This window comes from Cibotium barometz, chromosome 20 (genome assembly GCF_041138505.1).
Source record: "Cibotium barometz isolate CiBa-2024 chromosome 20, ASM4113850v1, whole genome shotgun sequence".
NCBI classification, from domain to species: Eukaryota; Viridiplantae; Streptophyta; class Polypodiopsida; order Cyatheales; family Cibotiaceae; genus Cibotium; species Cibotium barometz.
In genome coordinates, this window is record NC_141065.1 from 14,227,184 (window position 1) to 14,249,757 (window position 22,574).

At 42.8% G+C, this 22,574-nt stretch overlaps 1 protein-coding gene across 1 annotated transcript in view; it reads right to left on the reverse strand.

Annotated features, from left to right (window-relative positions):
* Positions 1-1,726: 1,726 nt before the first annotated feature.
* The window catches only part of LOC147627553 (mediator of RNA polymerase II transcription subunit 12-like), a 56,760-nt gene continuing 35,912 nt past the window's right edge, over positions 1,727-22,574 (reverse strand). The window contains exons 3-12 of the mRNA XM_086814470.1: positions 11,970-12,075; positions 11,681-11,755; positions 11,329-11,382; positions 11,115-11,222; positions 9,518-9,664; positions 9,076-9,423; positions 6,475-8,981; positions 3,674-6,301; positions 3,190-3,529; positions 1,727-3,074 (exon numbers count right to left, since the gene is read on the reverse strand). Of these exons, the coding sequence (XP_086670596.1) occupies positions 2,634-3,074; positions 3,190-3,529; positions 3,674-6,301; positions 6,475-8,981; positions 9,076-9,423; positions 9,518-9,664; positions 11,115-11,222; positions 11,329-11,382; positions 11,681-11,755; positions 11,970-12,075 (6,754 nt within the window). The 3' untranslated portion in view covers positions 1,727-2,633. The remainder of the gene's footprint in view (positions 3,075-3,189; positions 3,530-3,673; positions 6,302-6,474; positions 8,982-9,075; positions 9,424-9,517; positions 9,665-11,114; positions 11,223-11,328; positions 11,383-11,680; positions 11,756-11,969; positions 12,076-22,574) is intronic.

Here is a 22,574-nt window from a genome sequence, read left to right on the forward strand (position 1 = left end):
ACGGAAAGATGTAGACGAATGACAACAATCAAGCTCCAAGTGAGACGAAAGAAAACATCAAAATGCTAGCATACTAATCCTCAAGAAAAAGGTAGAGATACAACCAGCCCGTAGGCAAGTAGTAGTCTCTGTAAGCATAGGAGTGAAGGTGCTCACCAAATGACCAAAAGCGATGATGAAAAGAGAGAGGAAAGGGCAACATATATACACTCCATGTGAGTTGAATGACTCCCTCATAAAATCCTACACAAAATGAAAAATGGGGAAAATAGGCATATAAGGCCATAAAAAGGGTGGGCAACCCACATTAGAGGCCCAATAAAAATAGGGGAAAATATGGGGAGGGGAGGGGGGGTGCTTGAGCATGTGAAGGGCACCCGTAGACACCGAAATAGCCACCAACAAGAGATGATATGTACTAACAGAGTCATTTGATTCCTTTAAAATGAGGGGAAATTCCTTTTTTGTTGTTTTTCCATATTTCTTTTTAAGACAAAGAGGAGAGCATGGGTGCCCAGGGGGTGGTTCATTTGATTCCTTGAAAATGAGAGGGGAGATTCTTTTAACACTTTTTTTTATGAGGGGTGTGAGGGGAATGGGCCGGCGGGAGGGTGCATAGGGCGCATGAGAGGAGATAGAGAGAAGAGGAAAGTGGGCTGATGGGAGGGCCCGCAGAGAGAGAGAGAGAGAGAGAGAGAGGAGAGGCCATGAAGTGGTGTCCTTTGCTCTCCTTTGCTCAACTACACATCCCTTAGAATGCTGATATCATTTCAGCTTCAAGGCAAGTAATAGTGACAATTCGAAAACACTGGTGCAACATATAGAACACACCTAATACCATCGTTAGATCATGTGCATGTGTGTGTTCACACAACAGGTGCGTGGTGTACACACGCACCTGCATACAAACATCACATGTCTCTCTCTCTCTCTCTCCCCCCAAAAAACTGCTTGTTGGCTGCATTGCTTCACACTCCTGCACTGATGAAGCAATCTCGAGCTGTGAAGCTCTGCTGTTTCTTGTCAATAACAACAGTCTAAGCAAAAAAAAAAAAAGATACATATACATATTAACTACGTTCATGATTTCAAGATAAAATCACATTATACATTGTTCTTTATTTACAAGTCTAAAATCCAATATAAGGACATTGACCTGGACAAACAGACCTAACGTGTACCATCCAAATGTCCTTCCCCAGGGGGGGGAAAAAGGTTTACATTTTGTGAGATTCATAATGAAGGCCCTAATTTCAAAACTTTCAGCAGCTGGTTTTACTCTCGCACCTCCAAAGTATACCTGACGCCTGTAATTATAACGTGTCCAGATTAATCTACAGTAGAAAACAGACATCACATGTCAGACACAGCATGCTGATACGAGCATCAAAAGCATCAATTTCAACAGCACGCATACTCATTTTAAGGCTAGATTTTGACTTGAAGAAAACACCTTCAGTGAAGCAGCCATGCAGAAACAAGCTGCATGGAGGGCAGCTATGACCAATTCCAACTCATTTGAAGAAAGTAGACTCTGATCACAGCTGCTTAACGACTTGGGAATGCTGCTGGACATTTTGCAGCACCAATAATTTGGTCGAGTCTAAATCCAAATAAATTCCTCTTTCTTTCTAGCTTGGGCTCCACCCAATCTGCTCCTGAAGATAGTTTTTCCACCCTTAATGCATGGAAGAGGGAATGCACTCAACTACAAATCAAGTCAGATAGTGTTGATAATGATTCTTCATGATTTATTACCATTGATGAATATCGGTATCCCATCATAGTACACTTCAAAGGGGGACAAACTGATGGCTTGAGCCATGCACCCCAGCCCCACCCCCCAAAAAAAGCATAAAGCATGCCCCATCTTGATGACCACTATATGCAAGTTTCCAGCTGTGAGCTATTTTCAAGCAAAACATTGTCTACACAGTTGTCGCTATGACTGCACTTTGAAGTCCCAAAAAAACACTTCCTCTAACTGCAGAACTACAAGGTGAGAGATTTGATTTACACCAACTTGACACAGATGTATGGTACACTGAGGTGGAATTACATCAGTAACAAGGCACCAGCAAGGGCCTTATGATGGAAGACATGTTGGTCAGAGCTTTCAATCAGCTTGAAATTCAGAAGAAGAGGAGAAAAGCCCCTGGCTCTTCACACGCTCTCCAACAGAGAGCATCCATCTCCAAAGCCTTCACCTTTAAGCTGAGCAACAGTTCCATTTGAAAATGTTGTATGATGCAGCTTTACTTTCATTCAAGCATGCTCCTTTCTTGGCCAAGGTGGCATGCACCAAGCCTGCCTGCACGTGTGAGACCAAGTTGTAATTCAAATTTTCTGGTGCCATGAGTTTCAATTCACTCCATGGTTCCTGAGAATATTGAAGATCAAAACATTCTCTGAATTCCTCCAATTGACCTCAGATACCCATTTCCCCAAGAGTAACTGTAGAAAGTGTCACCAGCAATGACAATCTCAAAACCAAGGACGATTGAAAGGCCACAGGCATCCAGAAAGAATCCACAGCTATAGAGAGCCAAACTTCAAGATGACCATCACTGAGCACTATGTTTTGTGTGACCAAGCCCTAGTATTATTCTCAGGTAAGGGGCCCCAACAATGAATCAAGAGTCATCATCTACAGAGCCAATATATGTTAAATCAGTTCTTCGAACCCTAACCGCTCCTTTTAACCAGGCACAAGCTTTATTACTGCCACTTTCATTACTGACGACGAACCCAGCACCATTACTGCCTGAACTAGTTACATCCTCTAGCAATGTCCAGGGATCAATTTCTGTATCAAGCTCCTGTAGTGGAGTTGGTTTCACTTTCCCAACACTGTTCTCCAGCCTTGAAGGAACTTTGTAAGAGGCAGTAACAGAGCCTACTGTAGACGAATTGTTTGTGTTTGATCCACTCATTTGTAGCACAGGTAAGGCTGCTGCAGGCACTTGAGGTGGACCCGCAGAAATAGTGAGAGTAGGTGATGGAGCTAGTATAGGCATGGCAGCTTGCAATCGTACACGGACCATCGAAGGTAGCGGCATACGGTCCAGATCAACCTGTATATGCCAGAGGCTTAGAGCACAAGATATAGATCAACCTCCTAGAAATCCAATTCTATGCATGCCCAACAGCTCCAAAAATTTGCAAAACCAGTAAAATTAGAACACTGACCTGCATGCAATGAACAATTTCCCGATCCAAAGGTGGGACCTCTCGGGGAGGCTTTGAAGATCCTTTGTAAGAGGGCTTTTGCTTTAGCCAGCCAGCCCAAGTGCTGCTTAAAAGAGCATGTAAAACACTCAAAAGCCTGTCAAAGAGATCTTCTCCTGCAGCTACAGCTGCTGCTGTTGCTGCAGCTTCTGCATTCCACTCCAAATCACGCCCACCAGCAGCAATAGAATCATGCTGGATGGGGCAAAAAGCTTCCACACTTTCTTGAACCACACGGGTTCCAAGAAGCCGGAGGAGGACTGGAGCCAAAACTGAGCGCATGTTGCGCCCCGTCTGTTCTCTGCAATATATCTCATCAGAGTTAGCCTTTCTTAAAGGAGAAACTTGCTGAACTCTGAAAGTGCCAAACAAGAGCGGTACTTCGTGATTATTTTGAATCTGCAAGTAATTTGCCCCTGCAGTTTATGCAGAGTTACGTATATACCTGTCTGAATAAATGAGTGGAAGTAAAGGAAGAAGAAATCGAAGGCGTAACCATAGAGAAGTTTGCAGTGCTGCTGCAGATGGAGGTGAGAAATCAGTAGCTGATGTCATGCGTCGACCTATGCCAGGACTACCAGATTCCAATCCAGTTCTAGTTCCTTTTCGAGACCCAAGACGCTTGCTTACACCAACTTCTGAAGCTGCTATAACAGATCTTCCAGAGGAACGAGAGAGCAAAGTGACCTGCTGCTCTAAATCGCTAATCTGCTTGACCAGTCCTGATGCAAATCTGCTGTATGTCTCTGTGGAGCTACGTGCTAAGCACGGAAGCACCAAGTCAGAAAGGGCTTTCTCTATGGCAAAATGCTTTTTGAGTGACAGCCTGCAACTGTGAGAACCTGAAATTCCATCAGTTAGTTGTTTGCCACAGTCCACATCCTCTTCAGCCACTTCGCCCTCTTCTGGAGAAGCAACCTCTGGCTTTCTAATGTTGTCGTGTGTTGAATTACTGTCTTCAACTTGAGGGGGCAACCACTCCCACACCTTGATCCTTCCAGAATCAATTTTGAACTTTTTTCGATGAGCCATTTCCTCAAGCTTCTGCCGTAGAGACTTCCTCCCAAGAAGCATGTCACTGTACTCCAATATCCCCTGTACCTTGACGATTAAGTAGTCCTCCAACGCCCTACCCAGGAGACGCAAAGCTTCGGAGTACAATGCAGCTGCATCTGGGCGGACAAGCAACCTTGTCAAAATTATCTCTGTGAAATTCTTCTCTGACTCTGAAAGGCTTTGTGCATCCTCAATACCTGATCTGGCGGCTTGCACAGCTTCTGCTGCCACTGACACGTTATGAGCATCGAATTTTTCCATGAAGACCTGCTCATTGAGCAATAGTCTCAATTCAACCCATTGCCAATGAAAAGTTGCAGGATGTATACCATCGAGAACTTGCACCACTTCCTCTACAAGACTGCTATGGCTCTTCACACTTCCATGGCTTTGTATGTAAGACTCGTCTGCAGACACTGTAGGTAGCTTGCCATCAAGAACAGCATGTAGAAACAATCTTGGTCGAGAAGGTACCATGGATGACACTTTCTTATGCACATCTGCACCTTTGCTATCTAGCAGGGATGCATATTCAAAATCACCATTGTCACGGGTGAGGAGAAAATACAATGCCCGAGTGTCTCGCAAACAGACCTCGCGGAAAGGGTCATGTACCAAAAGTTCCCCTAGAGCTGTGTAAGCCACCTGCTGAAATGATGTGTCTTCTCTGTTTGAACCAATCATGAAGGAGGAGTGTGGACCTCTAAGCGAGACGGAGAAAAGTGCATATGCAGGACTCAGTACAGTTGAAAGAGGTAACAGACGCTGCATTTGCAGCAGTACTAGCATGCTTGATTCACCCAAAATCTCAGCAACTAAGCCACCTGCAACAGATCTGCAGTCTCCAATCAGAACACGAAACCAGAACAGGTGTACTTCAGCCATGCTCTCACTCTTCGTGACATTCCCAGTGGACAGAACACGAGACATGCCATTAGGATTCAAGCTGCTCATTTTCAAAAGATGTATATTCTCCAGCCCTTCTTTGATCTTCAAAAGAGAGATGATTTTTTCCAAACTAATAATACCCTCCAGCACCAAACAAACTAACAATGCAGCTACAGCTGCAGCTGATGCGTTTGACCTTCCCAAAGTCAAACCATTTGAGCCAGCCCCTAAGTCACCCAAAGTTGAATAAGGATCAGGAGTCTCAGGGGATAACTGCAATTGAGGACGAGGGGCCCTGCCAGAAGTATGCCCAATCGCATTTGCCACAACTGAAGTAGCTTCACAAGCAAGAGCAGATTCCAAGACCCTGTTTTGCTTCTCACCCAATGCCTCTTTGAGAAGCCGGAGACATTGCATATGTAATTGCATAATCTGGCGAGCACACTTTGTAGAGGTACTAGAGCCTGAGGCTAAATAAGAGTTATTGGAGGCGAAACTTTCAAAGATACCTGCAACAGCACTTCCTACATTGCTCACCACAGCTGAAGCTGCAGCTGCAGCAAGTTGCACATCACCATTCGGTGCACTGACTGCTTGCTGCTTGATATAATCCAGAAGTCCTGCCACAACATGCTGGGCAGCTGCCTGGAGACCACCACCCCACCTTTCCAGTCCTGGATCTTTCAAAACATTAGATACAGAAAGATCTCTTTCCTTGCTTATTATCTGGTTGATAACTTCCAGGAATCCTCTGCGAACAACATCCCTCATATATGGCCCAGCTTTGACTAAGCGCCCCGTCAATCGTGGAGGCAGAGATTCATCACGATCATCCCCAACACTCGGAGAGTTGACACCGAGCAAAGAAAAATTTGTCTCACCTTCTCCAGCTTTCAATGCTTCCAGCTCAATGACCAATCTTTGATCAGTGCATGCTTTCCAATTCTTCTCCCACAGTTGAAGACTTGCAAGACCACTATATTTTTTGTAGAGATCATGAATATAAGCAAACAAGGATACACAAGCAATTCTGCCTCCCAATCCAGGTGTCATAAGTAATGCTACACGCTGCATCACTGCTGACAAAGCCTCAGGAAGCAGATTGGTGGCCAATAAAACTCCTTCATACCTGAAACCAGATAAAGGCACATCATAAATGACAGGTAGCACACAAATCCTATAATCAGGTGTCATTTGACAACATCATCCTGTGCTCTTGGCCAAAAATACTCATTAAACACTCGGACTAGCTGTAAGGGACAAAAATAGAAAAGAAAAAGACATTAAGTGATAAATACACACCCTCTAAGACATGTCAGAATCATGGACACGGTAATTTCACAAACAAATTCCTTATTCCAGGAAGCTGTTGAAAACCTATTGCTCTGACCAGGTGGTGCTGCAGTGGGCACACTGGCCTTGGGAAGCAACCACAATAGCAGCCTGATCAATGAATAGAAATCATTTGCTATGTCAAAAAGGCATAAGATTGTTGCAAGCTCCTCTTCTCCGAATTGCCACCGTGTGAAGATTCTGCTGTCATCAGCAGGAGCCGAACCACCAGCACATACTGTGGATCTTACTGAGTGATGCAATGACGTAGAGATCGATGCAGCCTTGTCACCTCCTTCAACAAGATTTCGGACAGTCTCATCAAGCCAGGTAGCAATGGCACGTTTATCAGTCAACCGCAGCCGTTTTAATGCAGTGCCAATTGCTTTAGAATCCTGCATCAAGGGAACCTTCTTGCTTTCTTTGTTTTGAGACAGCACATTGTTTTCAGCTGCAGGTTTGTGATATGGGCAGTTCACCTTACTATTGCAGGTATGACTAGAAGAAGCTCCTTGACTACCTTCAATACGAGCAGCAGCCAGTTGTGCAAGACTTAACTTTCTAACAGCTTTCGGTCTACCTCTTGATGGCTGTTTTGGTGGCTTTTGAGTAGCAATGGGCTCGGTTTTTAAACCATTTGTTGGCTTGGCCACTTTCTTCACCCACCACATATCATCTTCATCTCCAGGACTCATACCAAGACCTTGAATGAAGACAGAATTCCCACCATTAATTTTTTGTTTTTTATTTCTACCACACTCCTCACAACCAGGAGTCACATCTAGTTTTTCTATAGAGTTTCCCTGTTGTATTAACTGTCTTTTTGAGGTTGCCGGCCACAAAGGGGACTTCATAGCCATGGGCACAGCCTGATCCCCAACGCACCAATCAGGGAAGTGCAGGCATTTTGCAACTGCTTGCTTCAAATCCATCACCCTCATTTTCTTCCTTTGCAGTCTTCTCACATTTCCGAAGCTGCTCATCGATTCAACAGGAAATCTTGTTTCTGAAATCTCACTGGAAGCCTCAACAGTTTTATTAGGAGCTTCTTGACCAAGCTGGTGGCGATGGCCCTCTCCTTCCTTCTTGAGTAATCTGGAGTGGTGCTGATCAAATACATTAAGAGAAAAGTGCCTCTCATTTTGATGAATGCGAATGGCCTCAGTTAAGACTGGATCAGATCTCCTGCCATCCTCCTCCTCACTTAGACCAGGTGGCCACGGCAAATGCTGCAGCAAGCGCCTGTGCCGTGATGCGCGTTCCCAATCAGCAGCAGTCTCCTTCTTTTCAAGCATTCCACTCACAATGAGCTTCCTCACATAGGCAGGAGGCCAAAAGAGTCCTTTCTTTACAAGCTCCCACAAAAGCAACTGCAGTCTTTCAAATGCCTCACCTTTTCTTAGCTCATGTTGGTCAAGCCATGCAGCTATGATGTCATGAATAGGTCCTGGGCTATCAAAAAATGCAGAGAGAGAGGCAGCCTCAGAACATGTGAGGCACTTTGCTTTGCCTTTCTTGCCCCCATATCCCTGCACACTATTGCCTACCATCTGAAACCCAACACCTGCCTTAAAAGTACCTGCACCAGTAATAGCACTGCTAGTTCCACCTTTTTGTTTCTCTCTCTCTTCCAACCTCAAGCAAAGAACTGCAACTGCCATGTACACTCTACATACACCTCTAGCATTTGCAGTCTTCTGATCCAATGGCTTCACCATCTTTCTGCAATCCCTGAAGTCACAAATAGCCCACTCACACAAAAAACGCACAGAAAACACTTCTGAAGGACTTGCATTGCCTGACAATACAGGACTAAGCTTGAGCCAAGGACTTGCTTTGGCAATCCATTCATCTGGTGGCTGCTCATGCCCACAGAAGTCTTCATCAAACATGCAATGGTATGCAGCAAGGATATCACCAGTAATAAGGGCCTTGTCTAAACTTTGAATCACGCTGCCCTCGTTTTTTCGAAAGTTTGCTGAATTCACTGCCTTTGCAAGTGAAGCAGCTCGTTTCTGTACAGTATTAGCAAGTGACTTGATGCCAACCTCACAAGAAGTGCGAGGTCTTTGAGATTTTCGAAGCCTAGAAGATGCCTTTTCACCTGACAGTCCAGCCACTCCCCCTCCTTTTCCATCAGTAAATGTTTCAGCTTCATTCAACTGATCTAAAGCATGACCTGTGTTGTTCCTACTGCCATAAATGTAAGAAGGAAGAGGAAAGCAGTCCAAGGCCACAAAAATATCTGGCACTACTGTGAGGAGATAGCTTAGCAATTCTGCAAAAAATGTGGCTACATAGTACTGTCTAGGTTGCTCAGAAGCATTTGGCAAGTTCCCAGCAGGACAAAGCTCTCCCAGTTTGTGAAGGAAAACATCCACAACTGTGCGAACTAAAGTTTGGCATGTAGAAATCTCATCAATAAGGTCCAAGACAATTGGCAAAAGCAATTCTTCTGCATCTAATGGCTTCCTTTCCTGCAGACAGACAACAAAAAGCAATGTTAAACATCATCTTGTAATTTTCCAAAATAGCTTACCTATGACCATCCCAAAAAAAATTTACAAGCACCTGGAGCTGTTTTAGGAGCCAATCAATTACTTGTGTCCGATGAAGCAATCCCTCTGAAAAATGTAACTGCATAAGCCGGAACATGTAATGCCACTTTTTTTGTATAGTTGGAACTTCGCCATCAAGACCGCCTTGTATGAAATCACTCGCTTGCTGGGAAGCACTAGGAAGTGACAGAAGTGCACAACTATCGCTTCCCGACGCTGAAAAACCTGTGTCTTCATGCTGACATAGCTCATCTAGAAGAGATTGCATGTACTCCAACACATCTTTGGTCCACAACTCTACACGTTTTTGTTGTGACTTATCTCCACCTCCAGAAGACACACCAATAGACAGTGGTCGGACCTGAATATAAAATTTGAAATTTCTTGTGATGGGATAACTTGAAATCTTACAAATATTAGATTGTTAATTTAAAGAACTAGACTTGGGGTTTTACCTGATTGAGGTACATAACTTTGATACACCATGTAGCACGGAGAAAAGGGACCTCATTTTTAATAAGAGCTTCAAAAAGGGATCTCCGTCGCAATCCATGTGGAACATGATCTGCCAATACCCTCAACCTCTTGTGCTGTGCCAGATCCTGGCAACCCACATCAACAATGCAAGGCAGAATACAATTAGACAACAAATGCACTACAGTCCGGAAAAAAAACAGGCTGCCTACAATGCTAAACTCCATGGTATGTGCACATCTTTGCAATGTTGTAGCTCACTAGGTTCACTCAACCACATGCACAAGAAAACTTTCTGCTTAAGCTCCCCTTAAACATAAACATGAAGTTTGGGCATGTAGATAGTATATGGTCTTTACAAAGTTCAGACTTAAGATGTTACATCAGCCAGGGAAACTCCCTCTCTGCTAGTGCCAAGTCATGCACACAGAGTCAAAAGTCAACCAAAACATACCTTAGAAACCGATACCACTGCAGACATTTGGCTTTCAGTTTCAAAAGTCTCATACTCCTACTTTACCCAGGAAGCACGTTTGCACATAAGAAAATACATGTCTTGATTTGAAGAATCGAAGTCTTAAAAATCCATAAAGAAAAGCCATAGGCTTAATAGCTCTCACAATAGAAAAGCGTTGGCTGATTTGTAGCCCATTGATAGATAAAGAATCACAGCAATGGGTGACCTGCAGCCCTCACATACCAAGTAAAGAAGTATGGTCTAATCATCGTCAACACTGGTCATTCTCATCAAATATGGTCAAAGATTGTTAAAACTCTTCATAACTATACAAAAATATGTCTACTTGCCCAAAACTGATCAAAAAGCAACCAAACCCAGGTTAACACTGATCAGAGCTGAGCGGACTGGTCAGCACCAATGCAACAATAGAAGCTGCAACTGACGAAACAATTGAGCTTGCTTCCGCTCTGTTGATGCCAGGGATAGGTCTCTTGACCCTTCTCACAACAAATACCAAGGTATTACCTTCTCCATCATATGAGCAAGGTACCCATTAATTCACACACACACCCCTCTTCTCCCTGTGATCACCTCAATTATATCCAAAATACTATGCAAATATGAATAACAAACAGAAGGTTAGACAATTTCTAAGGCCCAAACTTAAAAATAAATGTGAACTTCACCTCTAAAGAATCTACTGGTGTAATTTACAAATAAACATTCTCCCGCACATGTGCAAGAATAGACATGTAAACTTGAGAATCTTGTTTGCTGTCAATCTTCAAATGCCCCTCTTTACCCTTCGTCTGGTAGTTTGAGCCTTAAACTCCAGCCAAAGGCTATAGGTTCAAATTTTTCAAACAACAACCCCCTCTCCTAAAGGGGCAGTCACATGATCTAAAGCGTGTCTGTAAGATGGAATCATGGTTGCTTGCATCAGCTCACCTCCTAATCCTTTGATCCATGCTTGAATGGCACTTACACACAGGTTCAACAGCCCTTGGTTGCAATTTTATGACAACAGAGTGATACTACCTGCCTGTACCCTTGATTTTTTTATTTGATCCCACAACCCCACCTTACAGATATTCCCTTCCAGAAAAAGCATCACACACCTCAATCCATTTCTTACGGTTGTCTTCTGCAGAATGGCGTGGCTCTGGAAAATGTCCAGACTTTGCTAACAAAGGCCCTGACAATGGCACTCCATATACTTGACCAGCCTGAAAATGATGGAGGTATCAATCATACAGCTATGTGACACTAATAACCAATAGCTCTAATTCAATTTTTTTCCTCAAAAGAATGTCTTCTGAAATAAAGACTCACCTTATGCTTCTGTAGAAGAGAATTATTGAGTGCCTTGAGGCGTTTGCGAATTGCCTGAAAACAGGAAATCAATTACAAGCATGAACCAAATTCAAGGTGCATACATATCATGATACTTGAGTGAAAACCAAATTCAAGGTGCATACATATCATGATACTTAAGTGAAAACGAAAGCCATCACCAAAGAAACAAGAAATAAAAGCAATGAGAAGTTGCACCTCTTTATACTTATTGATCAAATATCAATTACAAACATGAACCAAATTCAAGGTGCATACATATCATGATACTTGAGTGAAAACCAAAGTAATCACCAAAGAAACAAGAAATAAAAGCAATGAGAAGTTGCACCTCTTTATACTTATTGATCAATGGCTTTGACCACACTTGCTGATTTACTAGGGAATACAACGTTTCACGAGACTCCTGTGAGACCAAAAAGAAAATTCCGAATTTCAGCCACTATTGCCCTGGCATGGCTAGCATTTACTTGTAGAGTTGAAAAACATTGACAGAGGTGGCGCCTTAGAAGGATGAGAGTAGAATCTTTCAACCCTATGCCATGAACTTGATACATTACTGTGATATGGGATTAAAACAATATCAGACAAGCCACAGTCTGTCACATCTAAAAACATACCTCAATGCCATCAACAGTCTCTTTGTATCCATTCTGACAAGCGTCTCTGCTTAGTGATTCTTCTGCACAGTTTGGGGTTGGTGGAAAGTAATCAGGTGGTCCAAGACTGCACAACACTCACATGTGTTTCAAAATCAGTACAAAAACCACTCTATGACACAAATAGCAACTGATAAATGCAATAATCCAATAAAATTCCTATGTGCACAACAAAAACTAGAACCATTGTGGTTGGCCATGATTTGAGCCATGGGTCAAGCATATGCTTACAGCAAGACTACTACACCTTGGACAGTCATCATTGAGGAGGCCAAGCACAAGGACAAGTTACAAGCTATGTTTCTGCTTTGTGGATTTTGACACCAACCCCAGGTGCCAGATTGATCAGCTGGATGAAAAAAACAAAGGTGGACAAGGTCATTTGTGAAAGTCACACTCCAAGTCAAAGATAGAGATGAACAAAGCATGGGCTCTCAGCGCCAATGTGTAGCACACTTAGGGTTGTCACCACCTTGACCCCTTACTTGAAGATACAATGGAGTCTAAACTTGGAAGATGGGAGATTATCCAATCAACATTGCATTCGCATTTAAGCATATTGCTAAGAAAAGACTTGCATGCATGAACCTGTTCAACAGAGCATGGGCTCTCCATGCCAGTGTATAGCACGCTTGAGGTTGTCACTAGCTTGACCCCTTGCTTGAAGATATGGAGTACAAGCTTGAACGATGGGAGATTGTCCAATCAACATTGCATTTGCATTAAGCATGTTTGCTTAGGAATGGATTGCATGCATGAACTTGTTTTCCGGTGTGGGCATTGCCTCAAATTCCATCGATGCCTCTGAATGTCCACAAGGCCTAGGATGCCTATGAACCCCGTAGATGTAAGCCCAGTGGGGCGTGCGGTGACAGACTCAACCATGTGTCCAAGAGATAAAGATATAGAGAGAGGGGAGAGATAGAAGGGAATAGGAATCTTGCACAGTACACCACATTGAGCGAGGAACAGGCCCCGCCCCCTTTCAGGAATTTATTCACGAACAATCCACGGGCATGCTGGCCAGGATCAATACAATCAATCAATACAAAACAAACAGATATGCCAATGTAGGATATCCAAGTCAATGTCGATGTTGAGGCATGAGATCTCCGATGTCAAGCACACCATGGGGATGACCTACAAGTATCTCTCGTCGGGCTAGTATCAAATCTAATATCCAAATCCAATGAATCCAAATCCAAGTCCAAGTCTAGATACAAGTCCAAGTCCAAGTCCTAGTCCAAGTCCAAGTCCAAGTCCAGATCCAAGTCCAAGTCCAAGTCCAAATCCAAGTTATATGTCTAAGTTCCATGTTCAAGTTCCATGTTTCATACCCAAACTTCATGCCCAAGCTATATACCCAAGTTTCATGTGTAAGTTCCATGCTTCATGCCCAAGCTTTATGCCCAAGCTATATATCCAAGTTCCATGTGTAAGTTCCATGCTTCATGCCCAAGCTCTATATCCAAGTTCCATGTGTAAGTTCCATGCTTCATGCCCAAGCTATATACCCAAGTTCCATATTCATGTCCAAGCTTCAGCCCAAGTTCAAGCTTCCAAAGCTGGGCAACGCCGGGCGGAGCTGAGCGGCGGCACCGGCTCTTGAGTGGCTGCACTAGGCGGCGGCCGGGCTGAGCTGGGTGGCAACAGCTCTGGGGTGGCTTAGCTGGGCAGTGGCCGAGTTGAGCTGAGCGGCGGCGGCTCTGGGGTGGCTGAGCTAGGCAATGGCCGAGTTGAGCTGAGCGGCGGCGACTCTATGGTGGCTGAGCTGTGGTGCGGCGGCCACGGTGGCAAGTGGATGAAGATGAGGGTCTCCTTACTCTCTCTCCACAAGCTTGATGTCCAACACAAGAGGGCTCTAACTTCTTTTATACTTGGGGAGGGCCTTGCGTTTTGCTATATAGAAAATGGATTTATTGCATTAGATTCACATAGATTTTATTGGTAATTTAAGGCAATCACCATTATAATTTATATTCATGCACCAACATTATTATGTAAATCAAAACTCACTCTCTGCTCTCTCTCTCTCTCTCTCTCTCTCTCTCTCACACACACTGATACGGACTCATACCACAAGGAGAGGTGGGCGACAGCTCCAGCTCACTGATTTCTTCCAAAGATTTATCCCAGTGCCTACCCTGACACAGGAGGGGGTTACACTTTAGCGTGCTGCGGACCTCCGAACCAGACGGAGACCGAGAGCACTAGGCTACCAGACTCCCAAACTACATCAGAGGGAGATCACAGAGATATGGGCTCGACATCAGCACCATATCGAGGAGAAGCTAGCTCACTTACACTCACACCCGGAGATCATGCTCCGAGGTATTTTTGCCTCGCCATCGCCTATGTATCACATATTACACCCCCATTATGGTACTGGTTGGAGCTAGACAGATCTGCATTGCATTCTTGTATACCCTACGCTTATAGGTTGCATACTGAGCCTCTAGCAGTAGTGCTCCATCCATCACCCCCCCCCCCACTAGCTCAGTACTTTCATACTTCATTTCATGTTCATTGTCCTTTTTTTTTCTGGACATCCAGAAGACATTGACAGTTGTACATTGATTTGTCTCATAGGTCGAGTTCGCCCTCTAGTAGACGTTAATACAGCTTTCTTTCTTTCTCTCTCTCTCTCTCTCACACACACACAAACACTCTCTCTCTCTCTCACACACACAAACACTCTCTCTCTCTCACACATCACCATGGAGGACATTGAGGATATCCGCCATCGACCGATGAGAGACATCTTTGGATAGTGATGTATATGATGCTTACCTTTGTTGCTGGAGTTTTCCTTCCTAGATGTTATCCATTAGGAGCTCCTAGTACCTTACTTTTCCTCATAGTTGTTGTTCCAGTTTCAGTTACTTGTTTAGTTGTTTTAGCTTTCCTTACACAGACATTGTATCAGATCCACCAATTGTTGTAACATTTTTGGTCTCATAGGTCATTTTGGCCTTTTGAGGACGTTAATATATCATTTCATTTCATTTTCATTTTCTCTCTCACACACATCACATTCACTCTCTCTCTCTCTCTCTCTCTCTCTCTCTCTCTCTCTCTCTCACACACACACACACACACACAGTGCACACACACACATGCCTGGGATTGTTCCTACTTGAGCTCAAGAGACACAAAGAGACCCTCTTGGCAGACAGGAGACCGAGCCATGATGTACCTAGACAGAGGACCCTGACAGATTTCTTCGGCACCAGCACCAGCAACCCAACCCACACACCTCCTGATACCTCCTCCATTGGGCCATCAGGACACCGACCACGCTCCTAGGGAGTCACCACTGATAGAGCAGTCATTTTATGTCGTGTCCATCGGCCACACCCACTAGGATCCCGACCACGGCATCCTCACCACCATCGCCAGAATAGAGCCATTATTGCTCGACATCGAAGGCACCTATCTCGCTTCTACGACCTCTCCATTCTAGACAGCCCCATGGCGGAGATATTTGATCTAAGGAGAGGGCAACACTTCAACTGATAAGCACACATGGATCTACCTAATATACATTTTCCAGTATTTTCTACTCAGTATCATCTCGGAGTCTTACAATTCTGTTCTTATAACTATAAGACAATCAGTTTATTCTACTTTTTAGTCTCATTTAGTTGTTCTCTTTGATGAGACACCAACTTCAGATGTACTCTCACTTTTGGTCTCATAGGCCATTATGGCCTCTTAGAGACGTTAATATATCATTTCATTTCTCACACACACATGGCATCGTTGTCGTCCGATGGGTCATGTGGCATCGTTGTCTCCCATATACAAATCTTGCTCCTTGGACTATCAGGCATTGTTGCCACCCAACTAGAGCATGTCCAAGTAACCATTATAAGCAGAATAATGATCAATTCTAGTCCAATACAATGAAGAGGGCTAGAGGTACAATCCCTCCCTCTTGAATCCATCTTGATCGCAAGACGTTCATATCTGTACTTAAAATACATCTAGACCAACCACTTCCTCAATGTCATAAGCTCTAGGTATATCTGGATAGTCCCAAGAGTACTCTTTTGGCATCCATTTCGCACCCAATAGCAAATAACTCTCGAATTCCAACAAGAACTTTCTGACCACTGTCTTTCCCCTTTTTCTCGCAGAATGAAAATCAATCTGTTTTAGTTCTTCCATCCCTGGTGGATCCTTCAATGCAGACTCCTCCTGTACATGGTTTCCATAAACTGTCATGGAAGACATTATATATCCTCCAGTGATCTGAAAGGTCCAACTGATGACATATATACATACCTAGATAAATCCAAGAACATGCCCAAATTCACCTTTTAGGAACGTGCATGTTATATACTCATGGTAGTCAACCCACAAGACTATATACCTATCAACTCCATTATGCATAGTATGGACTAAATACTATGACTTCCCCACTAACGTCATCAGTGCCCAATAGTGGGTGTAGAACTCTATCTCAAGATATGCTCACACACACACACACACACACACACACACACACATAAGAGCATATATTCACACAAAGCCCTTCGTACTGAGTTTCTGTCAAACCTCAGGAGATGCAAGACAGACTCACCCATAATGAAGCCTAGTACTAAGGGAAGTAGCAAATAGAAAGAATTAGTACAGCAAATAAGTAGTTAATAGGACAAATGTACCGCTAAAGATAGAAATAATAAGAACAATATCAACTGGCCGCAACTCGAACGAAAACTTCACAGTGTGAAATCTGCATGTCTGCTAATACGGCTGAATTAAATACCTAGATGAATCCAAGAACATGCCCAAATTCACCTTTTAAGAACGTGCATGTTATATACTCATGGTAGTCAATCCACAAGACTATATAACTATCAACTCCATTATGCATAGTATGGACTAGATACTACGACATCCCCACTAACGTCATCAATGTCCAATAGTGGGTGTAGAACTCTGTATCAAGATATGCTCTCACACACCCACTCTGTTAAAACCCTAAGATCTCTCTAGATAATTGTTATGCATAAACATGCATAAATCAGGCATAAACTCATCCACCCGACCACCCCCGAGCCCAAGGGATGCACACATGAATTATAATGAAGTACATCATGCCTTTACGTTGATGTCCCATACCATCAAGAGGTATAACTCTAATCCAACAACATGTAGCTATAGTGTGAAATGGTAGGTGAGTAGATATAATCCTCTTTACAAGAGAACATCATATCATAACCTAGCCTCAAGATAACATAGCCTTAGCCTCAAGATAACATAAAGAGACTATAGCCTAAGCCCCCCTTGAGTGTGCCCCATGCCCCTATTATATAGGGGGGCCCTCAAGTGACTCTTGACTCTCCATTTCCCATGTGTAACCCTTGGATGCCTGACCCTAACCTTAATCCTTAAGGTTAGTCCTAGCCCATGCTCCACTAGAGCTTGTTCCCATGCTCCCATGCTCACAAGCCTAATGTGGGTTAGCCTCCTAGTATATGCACACATAATGTGCATATAACATACTTCCCCTCTCTCAAAACATTGCACTCTTGCAATGAAAAGAAGGAGAACTGCGCTGAACAATCTCAACCGACTCCCAAGTCGAATCCTCTATTTCCCTATCTTTCCACCTAATTTTAACCTCAGGGATTAGTCAACTACAAAGTTTCCTTTCCATGAATTCAAGTACCTTATCAGGTTCATGTGGAACATAGGATAATTCTTCCACTTCAACGAGTTCTTGAGGAGTAACTGTGTTATCCTCACCTCCTAGTTTCCCTTTTAATCTATTGATATAAAAGACTGGAATGAACTCTAACATGTGGAGGTAGTTTAAGTTCATACGCAACCGTGCCAATCCAATGTATAAATCGAAATGGACCACAATATCTAGGAGATAAATTCGAGCATTTTCCTGTTGACAAAGTCTGAGAATCTTTAGGAACTTTTAAATAAACCAACGCTCCTAGTTCAAAAGACCAAGTTAAGCATCCTCTATCAGCATAGAACCGTGTCCTATCTTGAGCACTCCTGATAGAATCTCGAGCTTCGGTCCGCATTTCTTGCATATCACGCAAGAAATCCCTCAATGCATCAAGCCCAATGTCCTTAAAACCGACATCAATAGGTGCCCTGGGTTGATACCCATACATAAGCATTAACGGACTAAAACCAATAGCCGTATGTTTAAAACTGTTATAGGTAAATTCCATCATTGGAAGATATTTTTTCCAATTTGATGTTTTTCCAGAGACATGCACGAAGCATATCCTCTACAATCTGATTCATACACTCTGTTTGCCCATCAGACTGCGGATGATCAGAGGAATTCATACTCAAAGTAATTTCCTCGTTGTAAACCATTCGGAATAAAGTAGAAAAACATGGCACTATAACAGCAAGAACCAGGTATCCATCGGTGGCCTGATGTACCCCACATCTGCTCATAGAATTATCGGCCTCCCGAGTTACCCATATCAACATAGAGAGTCAACGTCTCGATGAGTCACATATGTCTATCCGTAAACCATCAGGTTGATTGTATAAATCACCTAAAGTACGAAACTAGAGAAAGAAATGCCAACAAAGGAAAAATCCAAATTTCCTTAATCCGAACACAACAAGATAAAGTCCTTGAACTTTAAAGAAAGAGATTTCAACAAGTGAAAATGCCGACAAGATTAAACTCATTAATACATGCAAGCTATAGATAAAATAAGTTTATCTAGAGAGAATGCCTCCACTATAACTTCTAGTGAATTCAGAAAATGAGATTGTCTTTGAATATTGAGGTCAACATGCCAAGTGATGTAAGCAAAGCAACAATCCTGAGCCCAAATTATCCCATAAGATAATATATGTGAGAGATCGCTAGCGTCCCATACCACCATGATACCCCCCATACATACCTTAACAATTTGAAACTCCCTAGTATGCTGTCTAAAAAATATGTATAAAATCCTGTATAAAAAGAATAAAATGGCCTTATCCTAGACTTTCACATACTAAAATTTGTCTCTATATACCTGAGACTACATCAAGGAATAACTCTTTTCGAGTACATCATTAGAAAAGAAATTGAATTACTGACGCCTTTCTAATGATAGCTACCCAATAAACACAATAAAGCTGGAGTAGAAAAAATAACTCACCTAGATATATAAGCAACTAGGTATCCAAGTTGGAATATGTACAAGAGTACAAGAAATATACTCCAAAATTACATGCAAAAAACGAAGGCAAATGCTACCTTCAAAGCACATGAATTATAATGAAGTACATTATACCTTAACCTTAATGTCCCATACCATCAAGAGGTATAACTCCAATCCAACAGCATGTAGCTATAGTGTGAAATGGTAGGTGAGTAGATATAATCCTCTTTACAAGAGAACATCATATCATAACCTAGCCTCAAGATAACATCAAGAGACCATAGCCTAAGCCCCCCTTGAGTGTGCCCCATGCCCCTATTATATAGGAGGACCCTCAAGTGACTCTTGACTCTCTATTTACCATGTGTGACCCTTGGATGCCTGACCCTAACCTTAACCCTTAAGGTTAGTCCTAACCCATGCTCCACTAGAGCTTGTTCCCATGCTCCCATGCTCACAAGCACACATAATGTGCATATAACACATTCCACACACACACACACACACACACACATAAGAGCATACTTCGTACTGAGTTTCTGTCAAACCTCCAAAGATGCAGGGAAGACTTCAATCAATGACATAAATGGTTGATCTTATTGGTATTCTCAAAGGTCCATATACCATCGTTTCCTAACTTTGGCAATCCAAAGATAAAATCCATAGAAATATTCTCCCATAGATCATTCAATCGGTGCAATAATCCTGTTGGTGTTTGTCGATCAAACTTGACCTTCTGACAAACCAAACATTCTCGAATCATAAAGTTCAATGTCCTTTTTCATAGTAGGCCAATAGAAGTAGCTCTCGAAAGCTTGAAGTGTAATCAAGGTGTCTCTCTGTCCCATGTAGAAAGGAGCATGGCAATGTGGCACTCTTCCATTACCTTGGCCTTAATTCCTTGTGTCACACATAACCTGGGTTTGCATGATAAGAAAACCCTACTTAATGAAATAAAAAGTCACCAAATTTCTATTCTGCAATCTGTTCCAAAACATCTTTGAAATCCTCTTTGGTAGCATAAGGATCCTTCATCAAAGTGAAATCCATACGGCAACCCATAGAAACTACATGGTTCATGGGTCTTCGAGATAGAGCATCTGCTACTTTGTTGTCTTTCCCAGGGGTATGCATAATTGGGCCAAATATCTAGCCCATCTTATATGCTTTTCTGATATCTTAGGTTGAGACATAAAATACCTAAGACTTTGATGATCTATCTTGATAACAAATTCAACACCCATAAGATAGTGCTTCCAAATCTTTAAAGCATAAATGATAGCCATCAATTCTTTCTCGTATGTGGGTGCAGTCTTTTCGGCTCCTTGAAGTCTTCGACTCTCATAGGCCACGGCATGGCCCTCTTGGTTCAAGACTGCTCCAATGCAGTCTCTTGAAGCATCACACTCTACCATGAATGGCTTTGATAAATCTGGAATAATCAATACCAATCCTTTACTAGCATAAAACTTTAGTACTTCAAAGGATTCTTTTTCAGCTTTGGCCCACCGAAATCCCACGGCTTTCTTTGTCAAATCATGTAGTGGACTTGCTACCACAGCAAACCATTTGATGAACTTCCTGTAATAAGAGCATAAGCCAAGGAAACTTTGAACAGCATGCACACAATAGCCTTGACCTTATCTGGGTCCATCCTGACCCCTTCCTTGGACACTATATGGCCCAAGTAGTGACTCTCTAACAAAAAGAACTCACTCTTCTTGCCATTCACATACAACTTGTGCTTCCGCAATTCCTGAAATACCATATCCAAGTGCTTTCGATGCTCTTCTTCGTTCTTTGAATGTACAATAATGTCATCAAAGAAAATAGCTACAAACTTTCTATGTGCTCGGAATATTCTTTCCATCATTCAGATGGGGTAGCCGGGACATTGGTAAGACCAAAAGGCATCACCAAATACTCATAAGAGTCCAAAAGCAATCATGAATGCGGTCTTGTGAATGTCCTCTAGAACAATCTTGACTTGATGGTAACCACTCTTCAAGTCGATCCTGCTAAAGATAGTGGCTCCATCCGATCTATCGAGGCTATCATCAATCCTAGGAATAGAAAACCTGTTCTTTATAGTGATCTTGTTAAGAGTCCTGTAATCAATACACATACGCCAAGAGCCATTCTTTTTCTGAACCAATAAGACTGGGGAGCAAAAAGGGATGAGCTAGGTCGAATCAAACCCTTTTCCAAAAGCTCGGTCACTTGCTCCATAATCACCTCTTGTTGAGCCTAACTCACTCGACAAGGAGGCCTATTAGGAGGTGAGCTTCTTGGCATGATGTCAATCTTATGATCTTCTGATCTCTTTGGCTTCTTGCTTTGGCTTAACAGGACAATTTGCAACATTATGTCCCTTGTTTCCACATTGAAAACACTTCCCTTCTTTGGCGTATTCTTCATGTTGCTCGAGGGGCAATCTTCTTCGAAAGAGTGGGGGTTTGTCTCCACTCCCATCCTTCTTCTCGAGAGAATCGGCTTCTTGATGGGAATGGATCTTTAAACTTTTTCTTTTGAAATGGATTCCGATTGTCGTTCTTTGTCTTGCCGTCCATCCAAGGCACGTATAAGACCTCAGCTTTGCAAAGCCTTGTCTTGAGCTTCTTCCAATGTCTTTGGTCCCGCCATGTAAACTGCTTGCATAATCTTAGGTTGCAATCCATTGACGACTTACGCATTTCCATTAGTGATGGAATGGGGGTATAAGAAGTAAACTTAAAAAAAGACTGCTGAAAAGTTGTTAAGGTATGATGCCACATTCTCACCAACTTTCTGCTTTACCGCATCCCATACCTTTTGCACATCAGCTTCAAATCTTGTGGGTAAAAACTTCTTGTTAAACTAAGTCTTGAAGTCGCTCCACGTCTTCGGCTCGGTCCCTTCTTGTATTACTTTTACCCACCAATTCAAGGCGGCATCCTTCAAACGCATACGAACCATGCGAAGCTTTAGCTTTTCGGAGTAGTCGTCACCTCCAAAAGCAGCATCAAATTGCTTGACAAAGGATCAAGCTTTCTTGGTATCCTGCTTTCCATGAAAAGCATCAAACTTGACGCTCTTCTCTCCTGGCTTGAAGTCCATCTTGCCGGTTGATGTAATTTCCTTTGCCTTCCTTTCCCTTAATTGTCTCGAAGTAGCTGCATTTGAAAGAAAAAAAAAAGTTGACCCAAGAATAGCCTCCCTGTTTTCTCCACGAGAAATGGACTGGGTAGCTCTAGATCCTTCTGCAATGGTAACTCCTTTGGCTCATAGATAAGCTTTGGCGGATTCCACTCCTTCAGCCTCAATGGTTTGTTCATTGATAAAGTTTTCAAATATCTAAAAGCCCTTCTTTGGTCCTGTTCCCTCTTGGTTCTCCAAGCAAGGAATTATCAGAAAAATCATATGAACTACTGAAAGTCATGGTACT